The sequence below is a fragment of the Lactuca sativa genome, chromosome 8 (assembly GCF_002870075.4).
Source record: "Lactuca sativa cultivar Salinas chromosome 8, Lsat_Salinas_v11, whole genome shotgun sequence".
Classification (NCBI taxonomy): Eukaryota; Viridiplantae; Streptophyta; class Magnoliopsida; order Asterales; family Asteraceae; genus Lactuca; species Lactuca sativa.
Genome location: NC_056630.2, coordinates 289,254,833 through 289,280,938, shown reverse-complemented (window position 1 = coordinate 289,280,938; position 26,106 = coordinate 289,254,833). Strand labels below are relative to the sequence as shown.

At 31.6% G+C, this 26,106-nt stretch overlaps 1 protein-coding gene across 1 annotated transcript in view; it reads left to right on the top strand.

Moving 5' to 3' along the window:
- The first annotated feature begins 3,429 nt into the window (after positions 1-3,429).
- Positions 3,430-26,106, top strand: part of LOC111877542 (serine carboxypeptidase-like 18) — a 41,899-nt gene continuing 19,222 nt past the window's right edge. The window contains exons 1-4 of the mRNA XM_023874061.3: positions 3,430-3,684; positions 4,520-4,665; positions 19,899-19,975; positions 20,283-20,405. Of these exons, the coding sequence (XP_023729829.1) occupies positions 3,509-3,684; positions 4,520-4,665; positions 19,899-19,975; positions 20,283-20,405 (522 nt within the window). The 5' untranslated portion in view covers positions 3,430-3,508. The remainder of the gene's footprint in view (positions 3,685-4,519; positions 4,666-19,898; positions 19,976-20,282; positions 20,406-26,106) is intronic.

Genomic DNA, 26,106 nt, shown 5'->3' with positions numbered 1-26,106 from the left:
CGATAGCCAAGGCGCCGTATCGGTTGGCTCCTCCTGAGATGCAGGAGTTGTCTACACAGCTGCAGGAACTGTTAGACAAGGGTTTCATTAGACCGAGCAGTTCACCCTGGGAGCCCCGATTCTGTTTGTGAGGAAGAAGGACGAGTCGCATCGGATGTGTATAGATTATCGGGAGCTGAACAAGGTAACGGTGAAGAACCGCTACCCACTCCCGAGGATTGACGACCTCTTTGACCAGCTTCAGGGAGCATCTTGGTTCTCCAAGATTGATTTGCGTTCAGGGTATCATCAGATGAGGGTCAGAGAGGAGGATGTGCAGAAGACTGCGTTTCGGACGCGTTATGGTCATTGGTGATGCCTTTCGGACTCACCAATGCTCCTGCCGCGTTCATGGATATCATGAACCGCGTGTGTAGACCGATGTTGGATCGGTCTGTGATAGTATTTATTGATGACATCTTGGTTTATTCTAAGACACGGGAGCAGCATGAGGAGCATCTGCGGGAGGTTCTGGAGACTTTGAGGAGGTAGAACTTGTATGCTAAGTTCTCCAAATGTGAGTTCTGGTTGCGCGAGGTGCAGTTTCTTGGGCATCTTGTCAACCAGAACGGGATTTCGGTAGATCCAGCCAAGGTGGAGGCCGTGATGAACCGGGAGGTTCCGAGGTCTCCATCTGAGATTCGGAGCTTCTTAGTTTTGGCAGGCTACTATCAGAGATTCATCCAGGACTTCTCCAAGATAGCAGTTCCGCTCACCCAACTGACCAAGAAGTCGGTGGTGTATCGTTGGGGGCTTGTGCAGCAGGCCGCATTTGAGACGCTGAGACAGAGATTGTGTGAGGCGCCAATCTTAGCCCTGCCAGAGGGCATGGAGGATTTTGTTGTGTACTGTGATGCATCCATCGCAGGTTTGGGAGCGGTATTGATGCAGAGAGGGCATGTCAGCGCCTACGCGTCGAGGCAGCTGAAGCCTCACGAGGTGAACTACCCGACGCATGATTTGGAGCTGGGGGCTGTTGTGTTCGCCCTCAAGATTTGGCATCATTACCTCTATGGGGTTCGTTGTACGATTTACACGGACCACAAGAGTTTGAGGTATCTCATGGACCAGCCAAGTCTGAATATGAGGCAGCGTCGGTGGCTTGATGTGGTGAAGGATTATGATTGTGAGATCCTCTACCATCCGGGGAAGGCCAATGTCGTGGCTGATGTGCTTAGCCGCAAGGCAGCGCCGATCAGGGATATCTGACTGAGGATGACAGTGATGACTCCGCTTCTGGAGCGGATCTGAGAGGCTCAGCAGGAGGCCATGAAGGAGGAACATCAGAAGAGTGAGCGGATTGTGGGGCAGGTTTCCTCTTTCGATTATGATAGCCGAGGTTTATTGAATCTTCACCGTAGGGTGTGGGTCCCTTATCATGGAGGAGTGCGCCAGGTCCTGATGGAGGAGGCGCACAAATCCCGATTCTCCATTCATTATGTGGCGACGAGGATGTATAGGGATCTTCGTCTAGACTATTGGTGGCCCTACATGAAGCGGGATGTGGCATGGTACGTGGAGTGGTGTTTGACCTGCAGGAAGGTCAAGGCCGAGCATTAGAGACCACACGGCAAGATGTAGCCGTTGGATATCCCGCTGTGGAAATGGGAGGATATTACGATGGATTTTATCACGAAACTTCCCAGGACCGCGCGTGGGATGGATTCGATAGGGGTCATCGTGGATCGATTGACCAAGAGGGCCCACTTTATTCCGATTCAGGAGAGCATCTCGGCCGAGAAATTGGCCGATATCTATATCAGGGAGGTGGTGGCACGGCACGGAGTGCCAGTCTCGGTGATTTCGGACAGAGACGTGCGGTTTACTTCCAGATTTTGGAAGAGGTTTCATGACGAGCTGGGTACTCTTCTGCATTTTAGCACCGCTTTTCACCCGCAGACGGATGGCCAGAGCGAGCGGACCATCCAGACTCTGGAAGATATGTTGCGGGCATGCGTTTTAGATTTCGGAAGTAGTTGGGATACCTACCTCCCGTTGGCGGAGTTCTCGTATAATAATAGCTATCATGCGAGTATCGACCGTCCTCCCTTCAAGATGTTGTATGGGAGGAGGTGCAGGACCCCGATATGTTGGGGCGAGGTTGGCCAGAGGGTCATGGGGAGCACCGAAGTAGTGCTCAAGACGACGGAAAAGATTCAGCAGGTCCAGAGCAGGCTTCAGACTGCTCAGAGTCGACAGAAAAGTTATGCCGACAAGCGCCGATTAGACCTGGAATTCCAGGTCGGGGATATGGTTCTCCTGAAGGTGTCGCCATGGAAAGGCGTCATCCGATTCAGGAAGCGGGGCAAGTTAGGCCCAAGGTATATCGGACTGTTCAGGGTTGTAGCCCAGGTGAGCAAAGTGGCGTACCGGCTGGATCTGCCAGCCGAGCTTAGTCAGATCCACAACACTTTCCACGTCTCTCAGCTGCAGAAGTGCCTTGTGGACGATACGGCGGTGGTACCCTTGGAGGACATTCAGGTTGATGGCAGCCTGAATTACATCGAGCGGACTGTGGCGATCCTTGACCGGAAGTCGAAGGATCTGAGGAACAAAAGAGTAGAACTCGTGAAGGTGTAGTGGCAGCACCGGAAGGGGTCAGAGTGGACTTGGGAGCCGGTAGATGAGATGATGGAGCACTACCCCCGAGCTATTTCAGGACCGAGCGGCAGACTTCGAGGACGAAGTCTAAAATAAGTGAGGGAGATTTGTAGCACCTGGTTCTTGGTATGTGTTATGTTATTAAATCTTTCTTATCAGATAACCGGTCGGTTACCTTGAATATATGGAAACTGACTGAAAGGGTATCAATGAACAAATTAAATAAATATCCGATTTTACTGGACCTAAAACACGTCCAATAATAAAACCGATATTTTTGTGAAACTTAAGGGCTTTTATGTCATTTGCGAATTCCTAAACAAGCATGCCCTAAAGCAACATGATCCGATATACTATAATAAAAGCACGAACATATGTTTCAAATTTTGGTTTTCTTGTTTCCACATTTTTAGCAATTGTATTAACATCAACTTATTTGGAAATTTATTCTCTATCTATATAATGACGATGGGGAGGTAGATTATCACCACTATAGAACTAATTACACACAAGTTCTTAACCTTGTTGTCTAAAGTAAATTTTATGTACACATTTTAACTTTTGTATAAACATCAACTTATCTGAAATTTTATGTACATATTTTTAGATTTTGTAGAAAAAACAATTTATAGATAGAATATAAAAAGTGTGAACATATTTTGCAAAAAAAAAAAAAAAAAACATGTTACATGTTTTACACATTTTTTGCCTTTGTACAAAACACAACTTACTTGGAATTTCATTAAATATCTATATAATGGTAATGGGGACGAAGATTATAACCACCGATAGAGCTAGTAAATTCACGAGTTCTTAACATTGTTGTGTGAAGTGAACAGTGTATGTACAACTAATCCTTAAAATCATCATGAAATTCGTTGCTCAATCTCTTCAACAATCTTGCAACCTATTCAACAAGTTGAGCACATCCATATTGTTTGTGATGTTTCTTCTGAGAGTTTCCTACGAGGTATCTGGGTCTAGGTTCCTTGTTAAGACACTACCAGGTTTCGATGGTGATCTTCCTTTAACACTTGAAACTGGGTAAGAGTGTGCTCTTTGTAATATAATTGGGTTGACTCAATATGTTGTTTTTCTAGTTTATTATGTGTTTTCCTTGTAATATAATTGAGTTGATTCAATCTGTGGTTGCTTGTTTCTTATTATAGAAATCTTAAAAAAAAGTCATTATATTTTCGGGTTATTAATGATTAAGAGATGACTTTAGTTTTTAACATAAAAGTAGAAAAAAAAACTTATAATTGTTTACAAATTTGATATTTTAGCCGTTAAACAAGTCACCTACCGGTAAAACCAAAGTATACTTGTTTTTCCAAAAATATGCTAAAAATTCAAGGTTTTTTTTTTTTTTTTTTTTTTTTTTTTTTTTTTTTTTTTTTGTAAAAGTGAGTATTTTATAATTTTATATTAATCTTATTTTGTTATTTTTCGACAATACTATATTCTTCAAATAAACAGAAAATATTACTATAATCTTATTGTAATCCTTATATACATGATATTATCGGTGTGTAATTTTATTTTATTTTTTCTCTATGTGAGAGGGGATATTATTCTTTATTTTTTATCTTTCTGATCAATATTTTTTAATTAACTACTTTTTTCTAAGATTATAACACATATTGTTTGTTTGACGGATTAAAAAAAACTTTGTAACTCTTTTATTATTATAATATTATTATTAATTTCAATTTTATAGTTAGATAATAATTTATGTCACTACGATTACAATAAAATAATATCCTTTGTTATAGTAAGATTATTGTAAAACAAGATTTGTCGGATATAGAGATTACAATAATATTATTGTAAGATAGTGATATACTAACTCTTTTCTACAATGTGATTATGCCTTAAGTTACATTGGGGTAGGAGCGTCTGATGCCGTGCAACTATTTTATTACTTTGTTGAGTCTCAAGGGGACCCACAGAGCGACCCAATCATGCTTATGCCCACAGGAGGGCCTGGTTGCTCCGGTCTAGTTAACCTTATGTCTAAATCAGGTACGTCAATCATTTACAACTTTTTCTTGTATTTTTTTGACAAAACTGCAAATTTGGTCCTTGGGGTTTTCAAAAATCTTTAGATGGGGTCCAAAAAGTTTCCGACTTGCATGGAAGGTCCAAAATCAAGGTTTTTCTGGATTTTTGGTCCCTGATACATTTGAAAAGACGATTTTACCCTTTTCATTTCTTTTTCTATTTTCTTTATTTATTTTGGCATTTAAATAATTAAAAACAAAAAAAAAACTAAAATCTCTCTCTCTCTCTCTCTCTCTCTCTCTCTCTCTCTCTCTTAAAACACCCACCCAACCCTGTACTCTCCATCACACCCGCTCTTTTGACTCTACCATTCTTCTTCTTCGTCATTATGCATCTGCAAATAAGATTGAAGAAAAATCTTGCTGCAATTTGATCCCGTTTCGATTTCCCCCAAGTCCATATAGACTCATTAATGGTCCTCCATTCAGATACTTGTGGGTGACCCGATTTTGCTTCCTTCCCTCTGACCTTTCTCCTTCTATCTTCCAAATCCAAATGGGGTTTTGACTATCACTACCTCTATTGCCCCCCAAAAAATACATCGACTATTAGGGCTCCTGTATCATCTTCCTCCTTCATCTGTTAGACGTCGTAGGTAAGGAACTAACTAAACAATCAATCCTCTTGATTGATTGAACATGAGAACAATAATAACGAGGTGGAGAATCGGACTTACAGGGGTCTCAAGGGGTGACGAGGCTGGTTGGAGATGTGATTGACGGAAGCAGCAGCTAAAGACGACGATGGTTCACAGCAACGATGACATGGTGGCAGGGGCTGCTCCGACTACTTTTGTTGCTTCGTTTCCGATGAGCTCAACAAGAGGGAGGGAAGGAAGAGGATGGTGGTGGAAACCGCCGAAATAAGGTGGCGGGGACTGTTGGTCGGTAATCCAAGGAAGAAAGGGGTGGAATTGGGTGGTTCCCGGTGACACAACCCCAAGAACGACAGGGAGGCTGTGGTGGTGGTGTTTATGGGTGCTTGGGTTCAAAAGGTTTTTTAATTTACCCAGTTGAATTCGACAAGGAGAGAGAGAGAGAGAGAGAGAGAACACTGGGTCGGGTGGGAATACTTTTTTCCTTTTTTCTTTATTTTTTAATTAGAATAACATTAGAATAATTATAAAAAATACAAAAAAGAAAATAAAAGGGTATAATCGTCTTTTTAAGTTTTTTTGGACCAAAAACACAGAAAAACCTTGATTTTAGACCTTCCATGCAAGTCGGAAACTTTTTGGACCCCATCCAAAGGTTTTTGAAAACCACAAGGACCAAATTTACAGTTTTGTCTATTTTTTTAAATGTGGATCATTGAAGTACTCCTCCAATAGTATATGTTTTTTCATAATGTCGGATTGTTGGCATATCATTTTCCTTTTCAAATTACTACGACAATAAATTCTTAAAATTTCATATGTTAAAGACAAGGTTAGCATCGACTATCGACTAAAAATTCCATCATTCGATCTTCTTCATCAAATCAGGCTAATGCTTTGCTTATTGATACATCCATGAATTATGAAGGAATGGTTTTCTTCTTAAAACACCTTGCTTTAAATGTTCAACAATCACCATCATTCTTGCACGAACATTTTCTTGGATAATAGATTTGAGAGCTAATAATCATATATGCTCTAACAACTTATTTGTTGTTTCACTAATTAAACTTCTCAAACTTATCTCAATAGGCTTCCTAACTCTCACACTACCATTGTTTCCTTCATTAGTGATATTTAACTACATGACTCCATTATACTATGTTGAGTGTTATCAATTCCTTATATTAAGTATAACTTGTTATCTATTGCTAAACTCACAAACCAGCTTTGAACTTTTGTTATTTTCACTAATAAGGTTTGGATGACGTAGAACCCTTCATTGAAGCGTAATCTTGCATTTGGAAATCTTGGAACAAGAATCAATTATTTGTATTTTTCCAATCATAGATCAATAAAGTCAAATTTGTCCTTCAGTTGTTCTCTATTCAAGTCTCAAACAAATGTTAATTATATTATATTGATATCAATTTTACATACACTCTCATGCCATCGTCATCTTGGACATATTCCATTGAATAAACTACAATTCTTTCTATTATTCCTTAAAATTACCATGATAGTTCTAATGATCATCGTGTGTGTTTACTCAAGCTAAAAAACATAGATTACCTTTTCAAAAAGTATTTAAAGAACTTTTTAATTTGATTCATGCCGATGTTTGGGGACCTTACATGTATTTCACATGGACATAAATCTTTCATCACCATAGTTGATGACTTTAACTATCATACATGGATTTGTTTATTGAAACATAAAAGTTATCCTTTATCACACATAAATACTTTTATCACACTCATGCAAATTCATTTTAAGAAATTTGTCAAAACATGAAGGACATATAATGCTTATGATTTGGGTTTGAAAAATGAAGCATTGCTTATTATCAATCCCTTGGTAAAATTCATTAAAAGTTAACTCCTCACATGCCTCAACAAAACGAGATATAAGAACACAAACACAAACATATGCTTGACACTGCAAGAGTTTTTATTTTCAATATGGTATAGGAGTTTCATATTGGAAAAATGTATAAAGCCTGATGTTCATTTCATAAATCGAATACTAAGAATATTCGAAATTAAACCCCATACGAACTTTTGTTTAAATAAAAGATAGATTTGACTCATTTGAAGTAGTTTGGTTACCTTTATTTTTAGAACACATCTAATGTTGAAAAGTATAAGTTCATGACTCAATCATATCCTTTCATTCTTCTATGATATTCTTACGGTCAAAAGGCATATATATATATATATATATATATATATATATATATATATATATATATATATATATATATATATATATATATATATATATATATATATATATATATTCTTCGACTTGTTTACATGTCGGATTCTTATTACATAGAATGTAAAGTTTTTCGAAGAAATATTCCCAATCCATGCTCTAAAGATCAAACCTTTCAAGATTGGTTCATCCTTTTATATATATATATATATATATATATATATATATATATATATATATATATATATATATATATATATATATATATATATGGTTAGGTTATTGTGCTCTAACTATCTATTGTGTGCATTTATGATTGATTGTAGACCAATCATTTTAGTTATTTTAAGAAAGTAAATAATGCATATTACATGTTGAAGATATAATGAGTATTAATTAAATCTTCAACGTTTAATATGTATTAATTAAAATAAGTGGTCCACAATCAAACCTATATTCAAACAATAGATAATAGAAATATTTGAACCTAACTCTCTTTTTCTCTCTCTCTCTCTCTCTCTCTCTATATATATATATATATATATATATATATATATATATATATATATATATATATATATATATATATATATATATATATATATAACAAAAATTGGTCTATGCAGCAGATTAAATGGAGATTATTGTAAGGCGCCCTAAAACTTATTAGGATTAGGTCTAGTTGGCCGGCTATATCTATGACAACGAAAGACGGTCAAAGTCGAAGCTAGGTGGTCCAAATCGATCCTAGGCGGCATAATCGGTCAAAATTTAAAATTTTCATAAATTTTTAATTTTCCACTACTAAATAAAATTTTGAAAATTTTAAAATTCTAAAATTTGAAATTTTCAAGCATTATACCATAATTTTCATTTTTTCAAACTTTAAATTTTTCAAAATTTCAAATATTATACCAAAATTTTCAAAATTTTCAAGTTTTCTGAATAGAATCTAACTCGGGAAATAACTACGTCAAAGGAACTCAAGGCTTTAAATGCAAATGCAACATTGGACATTAGCAAATTAGTCAAAGGCAAGTAGTCAATCTCATGTTGATGGGTTTATAAGATTAATTATCGGGCTGATGGATCTATTCTATGGAACATAATAAAACACATTTAGGCTTAACGGTGTCGTTGAAATAATATCGCCGGTAAGCTTAGGTGGCAACTTTTTATTACCGCCCCTCAACCAAATTTATTACCGGCAGTAAGTTTCATTTGTAAACTGTCACCTATCTCTCTCTTTTTTCTTACCAATGGAAACAATTTGTATATATTAGACAAACTAGATTATAGCCCGTGTTAAACGCGGGAAACGCATAAAAAAACATATAATCGTTTATAGATATTGTATAATGAGTATAAAAAAATATATGGTTATTGGTATTATTGAAATGTATAGAAAATACATTAAAAACGATAAATATATATAATCATTGAAAGATCTCTTTGTAGACATCATTTTTTATTTTATTAGTTGAACAACTTTCCTCGTTTCATATAGTTATGATATTTATATATTTATAAGCATTTTAATTAGACGTTCCTTGCATAATAATGTTACCTAATTTAAACATATATTGACAACCAATATACTGTTTTTTCTATTGCATTAAATATTGACAACTATTTCATTTATTCAAATAAAGTTATGTAATATAATTTATAAAATGTTAAATGTTATATAGATTTAATTTTAGTATATCATCAATGAAGATTCTTTTCTAAATCATGATTGGTTTATTTTAAATTGATTATAAATATAAATGCTACCTTTTATGTTTGTTCTTATTTATTTAGTGTTCGCAAGAACTTTGCATTAGTTTTGGCGCAACTTTGAATAATTTTAGTATATCATCAATGTAATTTGATATATCTGTCAATTATATTAAATATCAAATAATGACGTTTCATTACTATTGTGATAATTTAGTTTATATATTGTATTTTCACTAATCTTAACGGTCTTATTTTTTCTAATAACTGTAACGCTTTTACTAAATGTACTTTTTACAAATCTCCTAATATCTTATAATTTTTATCTTACTTTATAATTTTTCATAACTATGTTATTTTCAAGATTGATTGCTTTAATAGTGTTTTTTTTTTCGGTATATTCAATTTTATATTTCATTGTACAACATCATCGTTTGTATGTATTCTGAAATTTCACTTTAAAAATATTTAATGTTTACACCTTGATATTAATTTTTTTAATAAACTCATGTAATAATTATGGAATATATATCTCATTTTAATTAACATTCACTTCCTTTATTATATCAAATTCCTCATTAAACGAATATACTTTTGGAAAATAATAATTATAATAGGGCAGCATTATCTAAGACGTAAATGTTTAATATACTTTTGGAGAAAAAAAATCAGGATCATTAAAAAAAATTCTATAAAGAAAATACAAATTTAAATTTAAATTATGGATGAAATTACTGGCGAAAATTTATTTTAGAGGGAGTTGTATTTTGTAAGGTATAATAATATTACAAAATTAGAAATATCTATATTTGTTGTGTAAATTAATAAGTTTTATTGTTACTATACAAAGATAAAAAGGTAGGTTGATATGATATACAAAAACATAATAATTTCAATGATATTTTAAAATCATGCCAAAATTAACCGGATTCTTATCACATAAAAATTAAAAAAAAAATCATAATCATCTCTAATATATAAAAGTAATATTTTCGTATTTAATGTCAGTTCCAAAGATAGTTAAATTTTGTTTTGTTAAAGGTACCTAATATCTTTTCATGTTTATTTGAAAAGTTTCGGAAAAGTAGTTAACTGATTTCATGTAATTTGTGATAAAGAAAATTGAAATATATGAATACATACATTTGATATAGGAACAAAAAATAATCGAAAAAAATATAAAAAGCGAAAGAAGGTACTGACCTTCTAGCGCACAAGAGTGAATGTTTATAGTAGAGAATGATGATGGAAATTATAAGCAATATTAACGATGTTGTAGGAGAAGGTTTGAAGAAAAGAAACGATTAAAAATAAATGTGAGTCGCGGATTCAATGATGAATCGTATATGTATGTGATAACTTGAATATAATTTTTCGGTATTAATGATTTCCTAATAAAAAAAGATTTTATATTAATGGTTTACTAATATAAACGGATTTATATTAATGGTTGATATTAAGGCCTTGATTGAAATGATTTGTTAGTAATATGGTTTTAAAATTGACCATATTAAAATCTTCATAACTGAAAATTCAAGATGTAAAATATGGAAAATTTTCATTGGAATTAAATACATTCTATTTCAACGAATGTAAGTTATTGATTGATGATTGGAAAGCATTTATTGGAATTAAATACATTCCATATGGGGAAGATGATGTCAGCAATTTGTTCTAAGGGTGGAAAAAATAAGATTGAAATACAATCAATGGTCCAGATTATTTAAGATGATGTCATAAGGTTTCTCTTTTAGTAATATTTAAGATGCATTAATATGTTGTACTTTGATGCATTAGGAAAATACATAAAAGTGACAGTTTTTAATAGCCAATAAGAAATAGACAAGTAAACATAATATTTTTATTTAACACCTTTTTTTTTATTTGTATAGACAAAAGTTTTACCATTGGCAAAAAAACTACCACACCCCACTCATAGGAAAATTGTGGTAAAAATGATAAAAGCTTTTTACCATTTGTAAAATCATCACCACACCCTTTAGCCTTAGTGGCAAAGGGTTTCACATTCAAAAAGCAATTAATTACTATGAAACATTCTCTGCGCGCGTTGCACAGAAACACCTATATAGTTGAAGTTTTTTCAAATATATGTTTTTTTTAATATAATAATAACGTTGCTGTTAAATTTGATATAATTATTCGTATACTAACTTGATATAATATATTGATTATTTTGAATTATATGATAATATATACATCTATTATAACTGCTTAATGTCAATTGTTTGAATGACTTCTACATGCGAGTTACATACGAATAAAATTAAATATAATATATGGTTTACTGTTATTTATAGTTGTTATTGTTGATCAAAATTTTAAAATTTATTTGCATATTGTTTTAATTTCTATTATTATAATTATTTAAAATATCAAATATTGTTTTTTGATTTTAAAGGTAACAATGTAATCATTTGTATAGATTTATTTTTAACTATTATTATTGTAAGATATTTTAAGCTACTTATTTGAAAGATTTTAACGATTATAATAATATTTTTAGGAAATTATTTAGTTAAATTGAAATTACAATTTAGTTTTTGCATTTATCACTACATTTTATCACTTTTAACTATTTACAAAATATTCTTTGGTTTTTTAAATGGAACTGAAATTTATATTTAAGTTGATACTATAATGTTATATTTAAATTAGCAATTTAAGTATTTTGTTTAAACTGTTCAAAAGTTATAGCTTTAAACGGATAATGGTTTACATACACAACATTTTAAATCTAATAAATTAAATATAATATGTAAAAAGTTAAAGGCATAACTTTATAAGTTGAAATAAACATATTATTTTAAAATTAAAATTTAGTTTATTTGTGATTACACTTTAGATTTGATATTTATTTAACCTTATTAATCAACTTATAATCATTATTAGAAAGACACTACATTTGATCACTTTTAACTATTTAAAAATATTTTTTTGGTTTGTGTAAGTTAAACTAAAATTTATATATAAGTTGACTCTGTAATGTTATGCATAAATTAATAATTTAAGTATTTTACACAAATTGTTCCAAAGTTTTATCTTTAAAATGATAATGGTTTACATCCAACAATATATTAAAACTAATAAATTAAGTATAATATGTTAAAAGTTAACAAACATAACTTTATAAGTAGAAGTAAGGATATTATTTTAATATTGAAATTTAGTTTATATATGATTACATTTTAGGTTTGATATTTATTTAACCTTATTAAACAACTTGTAATTATTATTTGAAAGAAATTGAAAAGTCATGGGAGTTTCAAATGAATGCGGTGAAAGAAAAAATGCATGGGAGTTTCAAATGAATGTGATGAAAGGAAAAATGCTTCCTTTATAAGTATACTAGGCGAATGTCTGCGCGTTGCGCAGAAACACCTATATAGTTGAAGTCTTTACAAATGTATGATTTTTTAAATATAACAATAACGTTGTTGTTAAATTTGATATAATAATTTGTATATACTAAATTGATACAATATATTGATTATTTTGAATTATATAATAATATATACATTTATTATAACTTCTTAATCTCAATTGTTTGAATGACTTCTACCCGCAAGTTACACATGAATAAAATTAAATATAATATATGATTTGATGTTATTTATAGCTGTTTTTATTGTTAATTAATTTTTTAAAATTTATTTGCTTAGTGTTTTAATTTCTATCATTATAATTATTTAAAACATCAAACATTGTTTTTTTTATTTTAAAGCTAACAATATAATTATTTATATAGAGTTGTTTTTAACTATTGTTATTGTAAGTTATTTTAAGCTACTTATTTGGAAACTTTTAACAATTATAAAAATATATTTAAGAAATATTTTAGTTAAATTGAAATTACAATTTAATTTTTGCTTTTATCACTACAATTTATCACTTTTAACTATTTATAAAATATTCTTTAGTTTTTTTAAATGGAACTGGAATTTATATTTGAGTTGACATTGTAATACGAAGAAACACCTATATAGTTGAAGTCTTTATAAATATATATTTTTTTAAATATAACACTAACGTTGTTGTTAAATTTGATATAATAATTCGTATATTAATTTGATATAATATATTGACTATTTTGAATTATATGATAATATATAAATCTATTATAATGTCATAATCTCAATCGTTTGAATGACTTCTACTCGCGAGTTACACATCAACAAAATTAAATATTATATATGGTTTAATATTATTTATAACTGTTATTTTTAACTAATTTTTTAAAATATATTTGCTTAATGTTTTAATTTCTATCATTATAATTATTTAAAACATCAAACATTATTTTTTGATTTTAAAGGTAACAATATAATCATTTATATAGAGTTATTTTTAACTATTGTTATTATAAGTTATTTTAAGCTACTTATTTGAAAATTTTATCGATTATATAAATATATTTAGGAAATATTTTAGTTAAACTGATATTACAATTTATTTTTTGCATTTATCACTATAATTTATCACTTTTAACTATTTACAAAATATTATTTGGTTTTTTAGTGGAATTGAAATTTATATTTAAGTTGACACTGTAATATTATATTTAAATTAACAATTTAAGTATTTTTTCCAAACTGTTCAAAAATTGTAGCTTTAAACTGATAATGATTTACATGCAACAACATTTTAAATCTAATAAATTAAGTATAATATGTTAAAATTTAAAGACATAACTTTATAAATAGAAGTAAAGATATTATTTTAAAGTTGAAATATAGTCTATTTATGATTACACTTTAGGTTTGATATTTATTTAACCTTATTAACCAACTTACAATCATTTTTAGAAAGACACTACAATTTATCACTTTTAATTATTTATAAAATAATCTTTTGGTTGTTTAAGTTAAATAAAATTTATATTTAAGTTGAGCCTATAATTTTATATTTTAATTAATAATTTAAGTATTTTATACAAATTGTTCAAAAATTATACCTTTAAAATGATAATGGTTTACATTCAACAATATATTAAAACTAATAAATTAAGTATGATATGTTAAAAGTTAAAAAACATAATTTTATAAGTAGAATTAAAGATATTATTTTAATATTGAAATTTAATTTATATATGAATACACTTTAGATTTGATATTTATTTAACCTAATTATCAAATTATAATTATTATTATAAAGAAATTGAAAAGTCATAGGAGTTTCAAATGAATGTGGTGAAAGGAAAAAAGAATGGGGGTTTCAAATGCATGAGATTCAAGAAAAAATGCTAGCTTTATAAGTATGTATGATAAAGATTCAATAAAGTGCATTGCATGATTTCTTTGGTAGTTAAACATGGCTTGAAACATCAACAAATGGAGGTTAATAATGCTTTTCTTCATGTAGATTTACATGAAGAAGTATATTTGAAATTCCAACTTGATTTCGAACTTGAATCACTATCTCTAGTTTTTAAGCTAATTAAATCATTATATGGATTAAATCAAGCTTCTTGTTAAAGGTATTTTAAACATTCTATTGACTTACAAGAAAAATGATACACATCCTTTCCTAATAACCATTCTCTTTTTCTTAAGAAAACTATTACCTCCATTGTAATCATTGTTATTTATGTAGATGATACATTGGTTACTAGATACAATCTTCAAGAAATTCGAAGTATTAAACATTATTTGAATGAATATATACACATTAAGGATTTCAGTTCTATTCAATATTTTCTTGGACTTGAGTTCAAAATGGTTTCACATGGAATTGTTGTCCATCAAGAGAAGTTGATAAAAATTTATTATCATTATATTCAATTGTAGATTCTTCTAGTGCTTCTACGTCTCTCCGTACAAATACATAACTTTTGTTTACAACAGTTGATCTAATGAGACATCCTACCATCTATTGACAATATAAAGGAAAATTGAAATTTTTTTGCATACTCGACTTGATCTTTCATATATTGTTCATTTATTAAGCTAGTATAATAAAAAAAAACATGTCAGGATCTTTACGATGCAGCCTTAAATGTTTTCGGATATCTTAAAAGACACTTAACCATGGTTTGTTTTTTGATAGCGAACCCATATTTCAAGTCAACACATTTTGCAATAGCGATTAGGTTGCATGTCCTCTTACATGAAGATCTATGAGTAGCTAATCCGTTATATTTGGAGGTACTTCCATTTCTTGGAAGTCCTAACATGTATTTGCCTCTCTTTCATCATTTGAGGCTGGATACATGAGGATGCATCATGTAGGTGTTGAATTATCATGATTAAGTTGCTTACTTTATTAATTACAAGTTCCCAATATTACTCCAATTCCTCTAAAGTGTGATAATCGAGCTTTAGTCCACATTACCAAGAAACTAGTCTTCCATGAACGCATAAAACATATCAAATTATACTGTTATTTCATTGAAAGAAACTACACAGTGTCTTGATTTCATTATCCCATGTGTCTACCAAGAAAAATTTTCCAATGTATTTAGTAAACCTTTATATGGGTCTCAACATCGTGAAGCTATCTTCAATATGGGTCTTTTGATATATCCTCTAGTTTGAAGGGAGAGGGGTTTTAGCTTCACTTCCATATTGGTAATTTAGCATGACAATGGCGATTTAGTAATTTAATTATTTAATTATATTTTAAACCATTAATGAGTTTGTTGTTTTTCCTGCCCAACTTTAACTCTCTTTGTACATTTAGTCAGTTTGGTCATGCAATTTAGTTAAAGAGATAACAAAATGAAATAGAATATTCTCTCTGAAACAATCAAACTCTCTTTCTCCGTATTTAATCTTCAATTGTAACAACATATCACATAATGAAGCTTTTTATCTTACTATACACCCATTGAATTTAAAGATATATCCGAACCTAACCTAAGTTTTCGGCTTTTTAAAATCGGTTCGGTTCAATTTCATTCGGTTCAATATATAAAAATCGGTTCGGTTCAATTTCATTCGGTTGTTACATTCCTAAAAACAGAAACCGAACCTAAGTTTTCGGCTTTTTAAAAATTCAAAACCTAATCATCGGTTTTGTTTTGGTTTCAGTTTTACCGGTTTTCAATTTTTGGTTTTTCAGTTTTCGATTTTGACTTTGCTAAACCCTAGATACTAGTGTGTCTTTGTACAATACACTCACTAAGACTACCCCATTGGGGTTTCTTGCGAGCCGCTCATAGAGAAATAAAATAATAATAATGAGACGATCTTTGATGAACTAGCTCGAGCCCGTAACCTTAGCTTATATTAGATTGGATTAAAAGTTCATAGCCACGTGTACAAATTGGTTAGAGAAACCAATTAATTTTTATACCAAAAGTTGTTTTTTGTTTATAAGTAAACTTTATATTTAATAAAAACTAAAATAAAATAAATCAAAATACATAATTTATTTTTCTCTACAAAATAAGACCAATATTGATATAGTTTTATAAATATAAAATAAGTTGGGTTGAATTGCTAATGAATGTAAATAATTGGATTGGATTGGAATGCATATGTAAGGAGAAATAAATATTTTTTATAAAAAAATTAGATTAGATTGGATTGTTATTGGGAATAGCCTAAGGAAAAAAGCATATTTAACATCATCTAGGTTTCCTAAACTACATCCTTCCGCCGTAGAATGATAACTAATAAATATACAATTTTATGTCATAGGCTCTAAATTTCCGTAACAAGTGTGACATATGCAAGACATCCTTATATGATTATTCATCTAAATTAAAAAGAGGGAGCCATACTTCTTGATCAAGTATGTTACACTTTTGGTAGTTTTTGCCAAAATGACTTTGGCAATGCTAAGTTGGATGGCATACACCTCACTTTATGAAGTCGTGTTATATTCATTCAATCTAGTTCCATTTTTTTCTTTATTAAGGAGTTCATATTATAGTATGATTCCTCGAAATATCATCTTCTATTGTAAAACTTATCAAATTGTTAGATCTGAAAATGCGAGTCACTATTGTTTTCAAAAAACCCTTTATTAGTTGAATTTATTAAAAACATCGTTTTAGTATATATATTCATATCCTATTAGATTGATCATTTATTATAGAGACGAAATACACACTTACATCTTGTAGGTCCCTACACATGTCGGTGTAAATACCTGGTACATACATAAGATCAAGAGGTATGGTTACAAGATGTTTACTAGAAAAGTGATGTCATATATGAGTCACATCACATCCATTACATGTTAACTAGTCTTTGGAAATGGTTATCATTTCATATTATTTATCTTTTTTTTTTACATTATATTAAATATAAACACAATTATTAAACATACATTAATATTTTTTAAATAAAAAAACATTAACGTAAATAAAAATAATATTTTTAAAATTCAACATACATTTTACTAATAAAAAAACATTAATAAAACAATGAAATAAAAAAAATACTATTTGTCGTCATCATTTTCCTCATCGTCGGCCTCGTTCTCATCGTCCGTGTCCTCATCCTCGCCGTCGTCGTTGTGCTCTTCGAATTTTCGTTGCCATATGTGCTCAGTCAAATCTTGGCATAGATTGTGATGCGTTTCACTATTTTGTATTTCCAAAAGCCTTCTAAAGTATGTCGGGCTGCCGACTTGTATTACTGCAGGTAGATTGAGTATATCGTTTCGCAATATATGTACAAATAGTCATATCCTCTTCTGCTATTATCATGTTATGTAAAATAACACACGCTTTCATCACCTTCATCAATTTTTCCCTATCCCATGCTCGTACTAGATGTTTGATTATGTGCCACTTCTATTTGAGGACTCCAAATGTCTGATCCACATCCTTCCTTGCAGATTCTTGTGCTAACTTGAACAATTTTCGTTTTTCATCAGTCGGATATGTGTATGATTTGACAAATGTAGCGTACTCTAGATATATCTCATCACTAAGGTAATATCAATAATTGTATTCATGTCCATTTACAACGTATGACATGTTTGGTGCTTGACCCTGCAAAATGTCGTTAAATAACAGAGATACTCCAATCACATTCAGGTCGTTGTTTGACCCTGCCATGCCAAAACCAGAGGTCCTGTGAAACAACTGCTTCTAGTATAATAGTAGGCACACCATGATCACCACATGTGAATTGCCCTCGCCATGCATTGGGACAATTTTCCCACACCCAATATGTACAATCAATGCTACCTAGCATTCCTGGAAATCCATGTTAAGTCTGATGTACGACATACAACTGTTCGACATCACTTCTAGTCGGAATTCGCAAATATATGTCACCGTAAAGCTCTATAACATACTCATAAAAAAGATATGTGCATTTTAGACCGGTCCTCGCATACATTTTCAACTATTCATTTGAAGCGTCTGCGGCTATGCCGTACGCCAATTGTCTAAGAGTTGTTGTGCATTTTTGTAATGTGGTAAAATCACGTTTACCTCTAGTATCCCATCTAAATTTAAAAAAATCAGAATTGTTTTCCAAATCTCTAGCTATACGTAGGAATAAATTTCTACTAATACGAAAACGATCTTCAAATTTTGATAGGTCGTATAAACTATTCAGGGCTAAAGTAATCACGTACCAAAAGTTCGTTCACCGCGATATGATCCCGGTTGATTGGCTTTCTTCGTTTCTTCTCAACATTTGAACTTTCGCCTCCCTAACGTACAAAGTCGTGTTCCACAGACAACAACGTGTACAAAATCAATTCATCAGCGGAATCATCATAAGATGAGGAAGAAATGACACCCAAAAAATTATTCATATTGTTATTGTTGAGTGTATTTGACTATTTGTTGTAAGATATCTGATGTGTATTGTGTTTTTATATATGGCTGAGGTTTTAATTTTTAAAAGAAAAGTTTTTTCTAATAAATGTTAACGGTCAAAAAAGAAAGGAAATAAACAGTCAAAAACAAATAACCAGTCGCATTGCTCGTAAGCGTCCGTGACGAGCATCACTCTGCGTCACATTCACCCTAGTTGGGGCAGTGTTCACGCATGAGCACCCCTGCCAGCTCAACTTCACGCGTTAAAAGCTCCTTCCATACCCTTCAACCTAAGTTGTGTTTAGACGCAATTTTGGAACCACACCCTTCGTGCTTTGTCGTAAATTTATGCTAAAAAAACCTATGGCGTCTATTCTGAACCTGCCAAACACCCCTTTCTTGTCGATCATATTAAATTTGTATAGCTCGCACCCATATATAAATTTCTATTAGCTCTAACTTCCAAATCACTAATTTTAGTGGCTAGACCTTTATTAGTAAATGACCCCATCTCGGTTGTTGTGACATGAACTACTCACCTGCCAAGCGAACTACCGAACTTGAATCAATAGCTCCATCAATAGATAATTACACATAAATAGCTAACTCTATCCACTGATCCTTTATACACACCAGCTCTTTAACCTTTAGACAACTCGATAACAATATAACACAAATAACACTACAAGAAATAACGCTATTACAATAGTCCTTTAGTTGGAAAATATATTAGTCTAGATTGATACATTTCCAACAGAAGTTTGTTAATACAATTCATAACTTTGTTTTTATTAGTGAAAAATTGTTCATCATTGCATTGAAGACTCAAGTTTAATAGAATTATGCTATTTGTTCTAAATCAACAAATGTATACTTTACAGAATACACACATATTTAATGCATTAGTGGTTGTGTATACAGGTCCATTAAACATCAACTATTTAAATTCCACTTGGGAGAATCAAACACTCGAGATAAATTCTGACAGTTGGACAAAGGTGTTTACTTGTAACCATGTAATTTACTTGTGGTACATGCAATTATTCACTATAAAATAAATGTTCACTTTTCTAATAGAGGAACATATGCTTAGAGAGAGGATTGGTTTGAATATTAGCTTGCGGAATTTGAGTTGATATAAAAGAGGAACATATGCTTAGAAATGATTATTTTTTGGTACATGGTCATAATCTTTTTTATTAATTCATATGTTTACGTGTGTTTCATGTTAAAATTTATAATATGTACAAGTAATAATCCAAATAGTACAGCTGACATATGTAATGAAATTATTATTCCATTTAGGTGGCCAGCATAATATATCTTGATTTACCTGCTGGGTGTGGATTCTCTTATGCAAAAACTCCTGAAGCTTACATAACAAACGATATTTTTTCAGCGACACACGCATACCAATTTCTGAGAAAGGTAACTTAAGAGCCGAATTATTTAATTTTCTAGTTTTTAGTTATATAACACATCATGAGTAATAAGTAATAAAACCATTTAGCTACCATGTATGCGATATGATCCTTTTTTCATTGAAAACGGGTTGGCTACTAATTTTATAGCTGAGTTCATTGATAAATTTAATTATTACTATAATTAGTAATTGTTGTATATGATATGGAGTAGGTCCACTGTCATTTTTGTATATTTTACCCGTTGACACGTCTCATATTGCCTTTATTTTGAAATTAATGGAATATGAATCACATATATTCATTTGAATTACACATAAACACCTTGGTGGTTCACCGTGCAACCCTTGGGTACCCCATAGACAGGTCTCAAGTTATAAGGGTTTCAATCAAAGGTTGGTCATATTGAGGAGCCGCACTGGGTCGTGGGGAGTCTAGTTTTTTGCGAATTTTAGCCTAAATGTCTTTCATCTTTTCTCACCATTTTGAAATGCCTCCCTCTCCCTTTTTTCGTATGTGGCTTCCTCTACTGAAAAACCTTTTGGGATAACAAACATCAAAGCCTTCCTATTTTCGACCTTGACAAACTCAACTACAATACATGGATATTTTGAAACTCACTACATGTGTTTTGGAGTTCTTGGCCATCTTGATAGCTTCTCAAAACCAAACATTGTTGATGATAATGACGAGAATAAACATGACTCACTCATCAAGTTATGGGCTTATGGCACCGTCTCCAAAACCTATCATTTAGATAATATTATAGAAATGAGTTTATACTAATTCATTTTGGGGCAACCTGAAAAGGAGTGTTAGGTATTTCTTTCCCTATTTGAGGTTGAGGGTTCAAGTCCCGTTGTGGACATAGATGAAATTAGGAGTGTTAGGTTAGGAGTAGATTAGATTTGCTGAAAAAAATATGTGATTTTCCAAGGATGCACTATGATCTTGCCTCATCTCCTACAATCTTATATGTAGGTAACCAAACCACGAACTTTAACATGTCCGAAAATACCATTCAAACAATCATTAAAATTTTAACAAAAACAATAAATCTTGTCAAAATTACTTGGATTAACATTTCCGTTACTTAGTCTATTGGTATGCAATTCGCTAAGAACAAGTATCCAAAAGACTTTTATGGGCAAGAAATGAAAATACACCTCTCACTTTTATGTTATAGCTTATCGTGAGTCTCTTGTCTAACAAAAGCTTTACAACCCCAAACCTTGATGTGGCCTAGCAAGGGAACTCCCTCTCTCGACACTCGTGAGGTGTTTTGGCAACCTTTTCAGTATGGACAGAATTAAGAATATCGGTGACTATCTTTAAGTTATACCCCTAGAAAGAAATAGGAAGCAAAGTTCGACTCCTCATAGAACGAACCATGTATAACAAAGTTCAATTTCTCCTCTCAGCCACACCATTAAGTTGTAGTGTCCTAAGAGGATTCAATTGTGAAACTATTCCACATTCCTTGATATAGTCGTGGAACGCGATACTAAGACACTCCCCACCTCTATCAGGTCGAAGCATCTTTATCTTCCTGCCCAGTTGATTCTCTACCTTGTGTTTAAACTCCTTGAACTTTTCAACGGTTTTTGATTTATGTTTGATTAAGTAGATATCCATATCTGCTATAATCATCTGTAAATATCATATAGAATTGATTGTCATCCCTTGTGGTTGATTTGAAGGGCCCACACACATATGTGTGTACGAGATCTAACAAACGGTCACCTCTTTCACAAGAAACAATGAAGGGTACAAGACTCGCATTTATCATTGGACCTTAAGTCAAATGATTCCAAAAATCCATCCTTTTGGAGTTGGGCGATGCGTTTCTTGTTAATGTGTCCAAGACGATAATGCCACAAGCATGCTTTGTCTACACCATTAGACGAGTCAATATTCAATACACTATTGCCTAAGCTATCAACACAAATCACAGTTTCATACACACCATTACAAGGTAAAGCTTCAAACAAAAAACACAATTTTTATAAGCTAAAATCGAACCATTTATATCATTAAAAGAATATGGAAATCCTTGTCTAAACAATTCATGAAAAGTAATAATGTTTCGTGTCATTTCTAACAAATAACAACAATTAATTAAATCTATCCTACCATCACTACTAAGCATAAGACCATAAGTTCCGATCTTGGTAATAGGAGAAGATCTCCTATTTCCCATGATCATATTTATTCTTCCATGATCCATATCTTCACTTTCTCTTAGCCCTTGCAAATAAGAACAAATATGAAATCCACCTCTTGTATCACGGACCCAAGAACGAGTAAGTTGTGAGTTATTAACTTAAATAGTGTATATACCTGCCAACGATGGCTTGACCTTGCCATACTTGATGTCTTGCAAATATTTAGGGGAACTTCTTTTCTGATGGCCCTTTTCAATACAGTAGTAGAAAATGGCTTCTTTGGGGCCACTAACAGCATGAATGTCTGAAATGGGCTTTATCTTTGACCCACTGCTAGAGGATCGAACTTGGGCCTTACCCTACCAGTTTGATTAAGATTTAGACTTCCTCTTCTTTCCTTCCATTTTGCCCAATGGAAAGGACGGGAGCACTTGTAGCAAAAGGGACTTGATTATTTTTCATCCCTGATTCAGTTGTCTGCAACAAGTTATGGAGTTGGTTCAATGTGGTCTTTGTGTTTTTCAAATGATAAGTCAAGATGAACTAATCATAACAAGATGGTAAGGAGTTAAGGACTATGTCAATAGTCGACTCCTTGTCAAAGTTCACATTGAGCCTTTCAAGACGCTCCACGTATCTCTGCATTCTATGCACATGATTGTAAACAGACTCTTCCTCCTTTGACTTGCAGGCCATTGATGCTTTTATGACCTCATACTTTTCTTGGCGTGCTCTCTTCTGGAACTTTTCTGTAAGATCCAAGCCCATCTCGTACGACCAATTGTCTTTATAGAACTTTTGCAACTCAAGTACCATGGTAGCAACCATGATGAAAGTGACCTTCATTGCATAGTCATAGTGTTTCTTGTAGGAAGCAATCTCTTTTGGAGTAGCAGTTGACTCATCGATTTTGGAAACAACTTTATCGAGGACATATTCTTTGTCCTCGTATCGAAGATTCATCTTGAGATTTCGCACCCATGTAGTTTGTACCAAATAGTTTCTTTAGAGAGGATCGATAGTAGAGTGAAGTTGTTCTATGGCCAATGGTACTCATAGAACTTTTGCAACTCATGTACCATGGTTGCAACCATGATGCAAGCAACCTTTGTTGCATCGTCATAGTGTTTCTTGTAGGCAACAATATCTTCTGGAATAGCAGTTGACTAAGTGATTTCAACAAGAGATTTTTTGAGGAAATATTATTTTCCCTCGTATCAAAGAGTCATATTGGGATTTCACATCCATTCCATGTAGTTTGGACCAACTAGTTTCTCTTTAGAGAGGATCGATAGTAGAGTGAAGTTGTTGTTGGTGGATGATTGAGTAGCAGTAGCATCTCATGTAGTAGACATCTATATGAAAGAAGTAGTTCTAGTTAGTTGATATGAATCTTTAATATTTTAAACAATAATTAATATTCAAGGCTAGGATCCAATATAACAATTCACAACTAAGAAGACAAATGTCCTAATCTTATTGCTAATTTATGAAGGTAGGTAAGAACAATTCACCAATTTCGAACTATGAAACTCCTAGATCTTTTGAGATTCATTGAATCTTATCATTGGCATGTTTAATATCATATTATGTTCTTCTATTTGTGACTGGGATGCCGAGGATCACAAAAAAGATGTGAATAACCATGCAAATAAGCTTGGCACCCGCAATATCATTAATCATCTCTAATTAATGTGCCAGTTAACCAAACGTGCTCCATTAACAATGATAATTTTCTAGATGCCCATCATTTCTTAGCTGGCTCAGACATTGGCTTTGAGTTCGAACTTCCTTGTTTCTATGACCTGATCAGGAGCTGTTAAAGTCCCTATTAGTGTGCCGAATAAACACACGCACTCCACTAACGACATATTAAAGTATGATGTGCGTTTTCATGGATTAGCATACTTTTCACATTTTTCCTAAAGTAACTAGAGTGAGATTTTAAAATAATTTCATTACTTTATGTCATTATACTTTTAATGAGATTATGTCCTATCAAATCCATTAGGCTAACGACCTTCCACCACATAGGAGAGTGGTGGGTGAGAGTTGATACCCATTCAACAGCCATTTTATAGGTTGCTTTCTTATACCCTCTTTATAACATGGTTTCGTGAATGAGGCCTACTATTGATTTGACCGACTTTTCTTATACATATATTAATAAAGTTTTTAATATATATATATATATATATATATATATATATATATATATATATATATATATATATATATATATATATATATATATATATATATATATATATATATATATAAAGTGTATTTAAAGCCTTTCAAAATACAATTAATTATTTAAATTAAATATTTTAATTAATTAATATTAACTAATTATGATTTATCTTTATCCTTTAATTCAACAATTAATTAAATTAATTAAATCATTTAGGGATTAAATAATTATTTAAATGAAATCTTTTAATAAAATAATTCGAATTTAATCTTAGTCTAAAACCCTATAATTTTTGAAAATAAGTATTAAGTTTATTAGATTTTAGTTATTCAAAATTTCAGGCTTCTAAAATAATAATAAAGGAAAGTAGATAAACCCTATCTAACTCTAGCTATTTCCGAAAACTAAGGGTGGAGGCTAGGGTTTCATGAACCCTAGCAAATTTCGAAAATTCCTCCCTTAGGGTTTAATTTCTATAAACCCTAATTTTGATCTATTTAACATTGTGCAAGATCAATTGAAAACTATAGCTCTGGTACCACTTATAGGTTTTATAGGTTACAAAACTATTTTTTTTTGTGGCGGAAAAACTTAACCTTAAGTTCACATACAAAGCACTGAATCTAAGTTTTATCTATTGATTGCAACAAACAATTGACATCAAATAACCCTAGGAATACCCTATAATTATCGAAATTCATAAAGGTTTAGGGTTTACATACCTCTTTTATTATTGTTGTAAATAATCAACAATTCCTTCTTGAACAAGCTTCAGAAAGTGCGCGCCAGAAATCTCGTGCCTCAAATGGTTTGTACCCAAACCCAAATAGTAGAAGACTTGAGAGGAAAGAAGAGGGAGGACGGAATTTTCGGATTTGCTTCTTGTGAAAGGAGTGGCTGAAAATTGAAGGTTTAAGGCTCTTTATATAGCTAAACTAGGAAACCCAAATTTGAATATAGTACTATTATTTCAAATTAGATAATTATCCATATTCCTTTATCCTTAAGGATTAATCTAGAAACCCTAAGGAGGCTCCTTATTTTCGCCAACCTTAAGAAGGATCCAAAATCCTTCTCTTGTTCAACTATTGAACAATTACAGTTTATGTTCTTGCACTTTTAATTAATCTAATTAATCCCAAAATTAATTCTAATTAGTTTCTGATTAATTATTAATTAAATAATACTATTTGTAATTAATATATTAATCTCATAATATATTAATAAATCATTTATTACTATTTAATATCTTATAATAAACCAATAAATCAACCTCTCTCTTCAAAAAATGATATTATCAATTACTAGTTTTGAGGGCAACCCAAAATGATTTTGCTTTTAATTCAAGT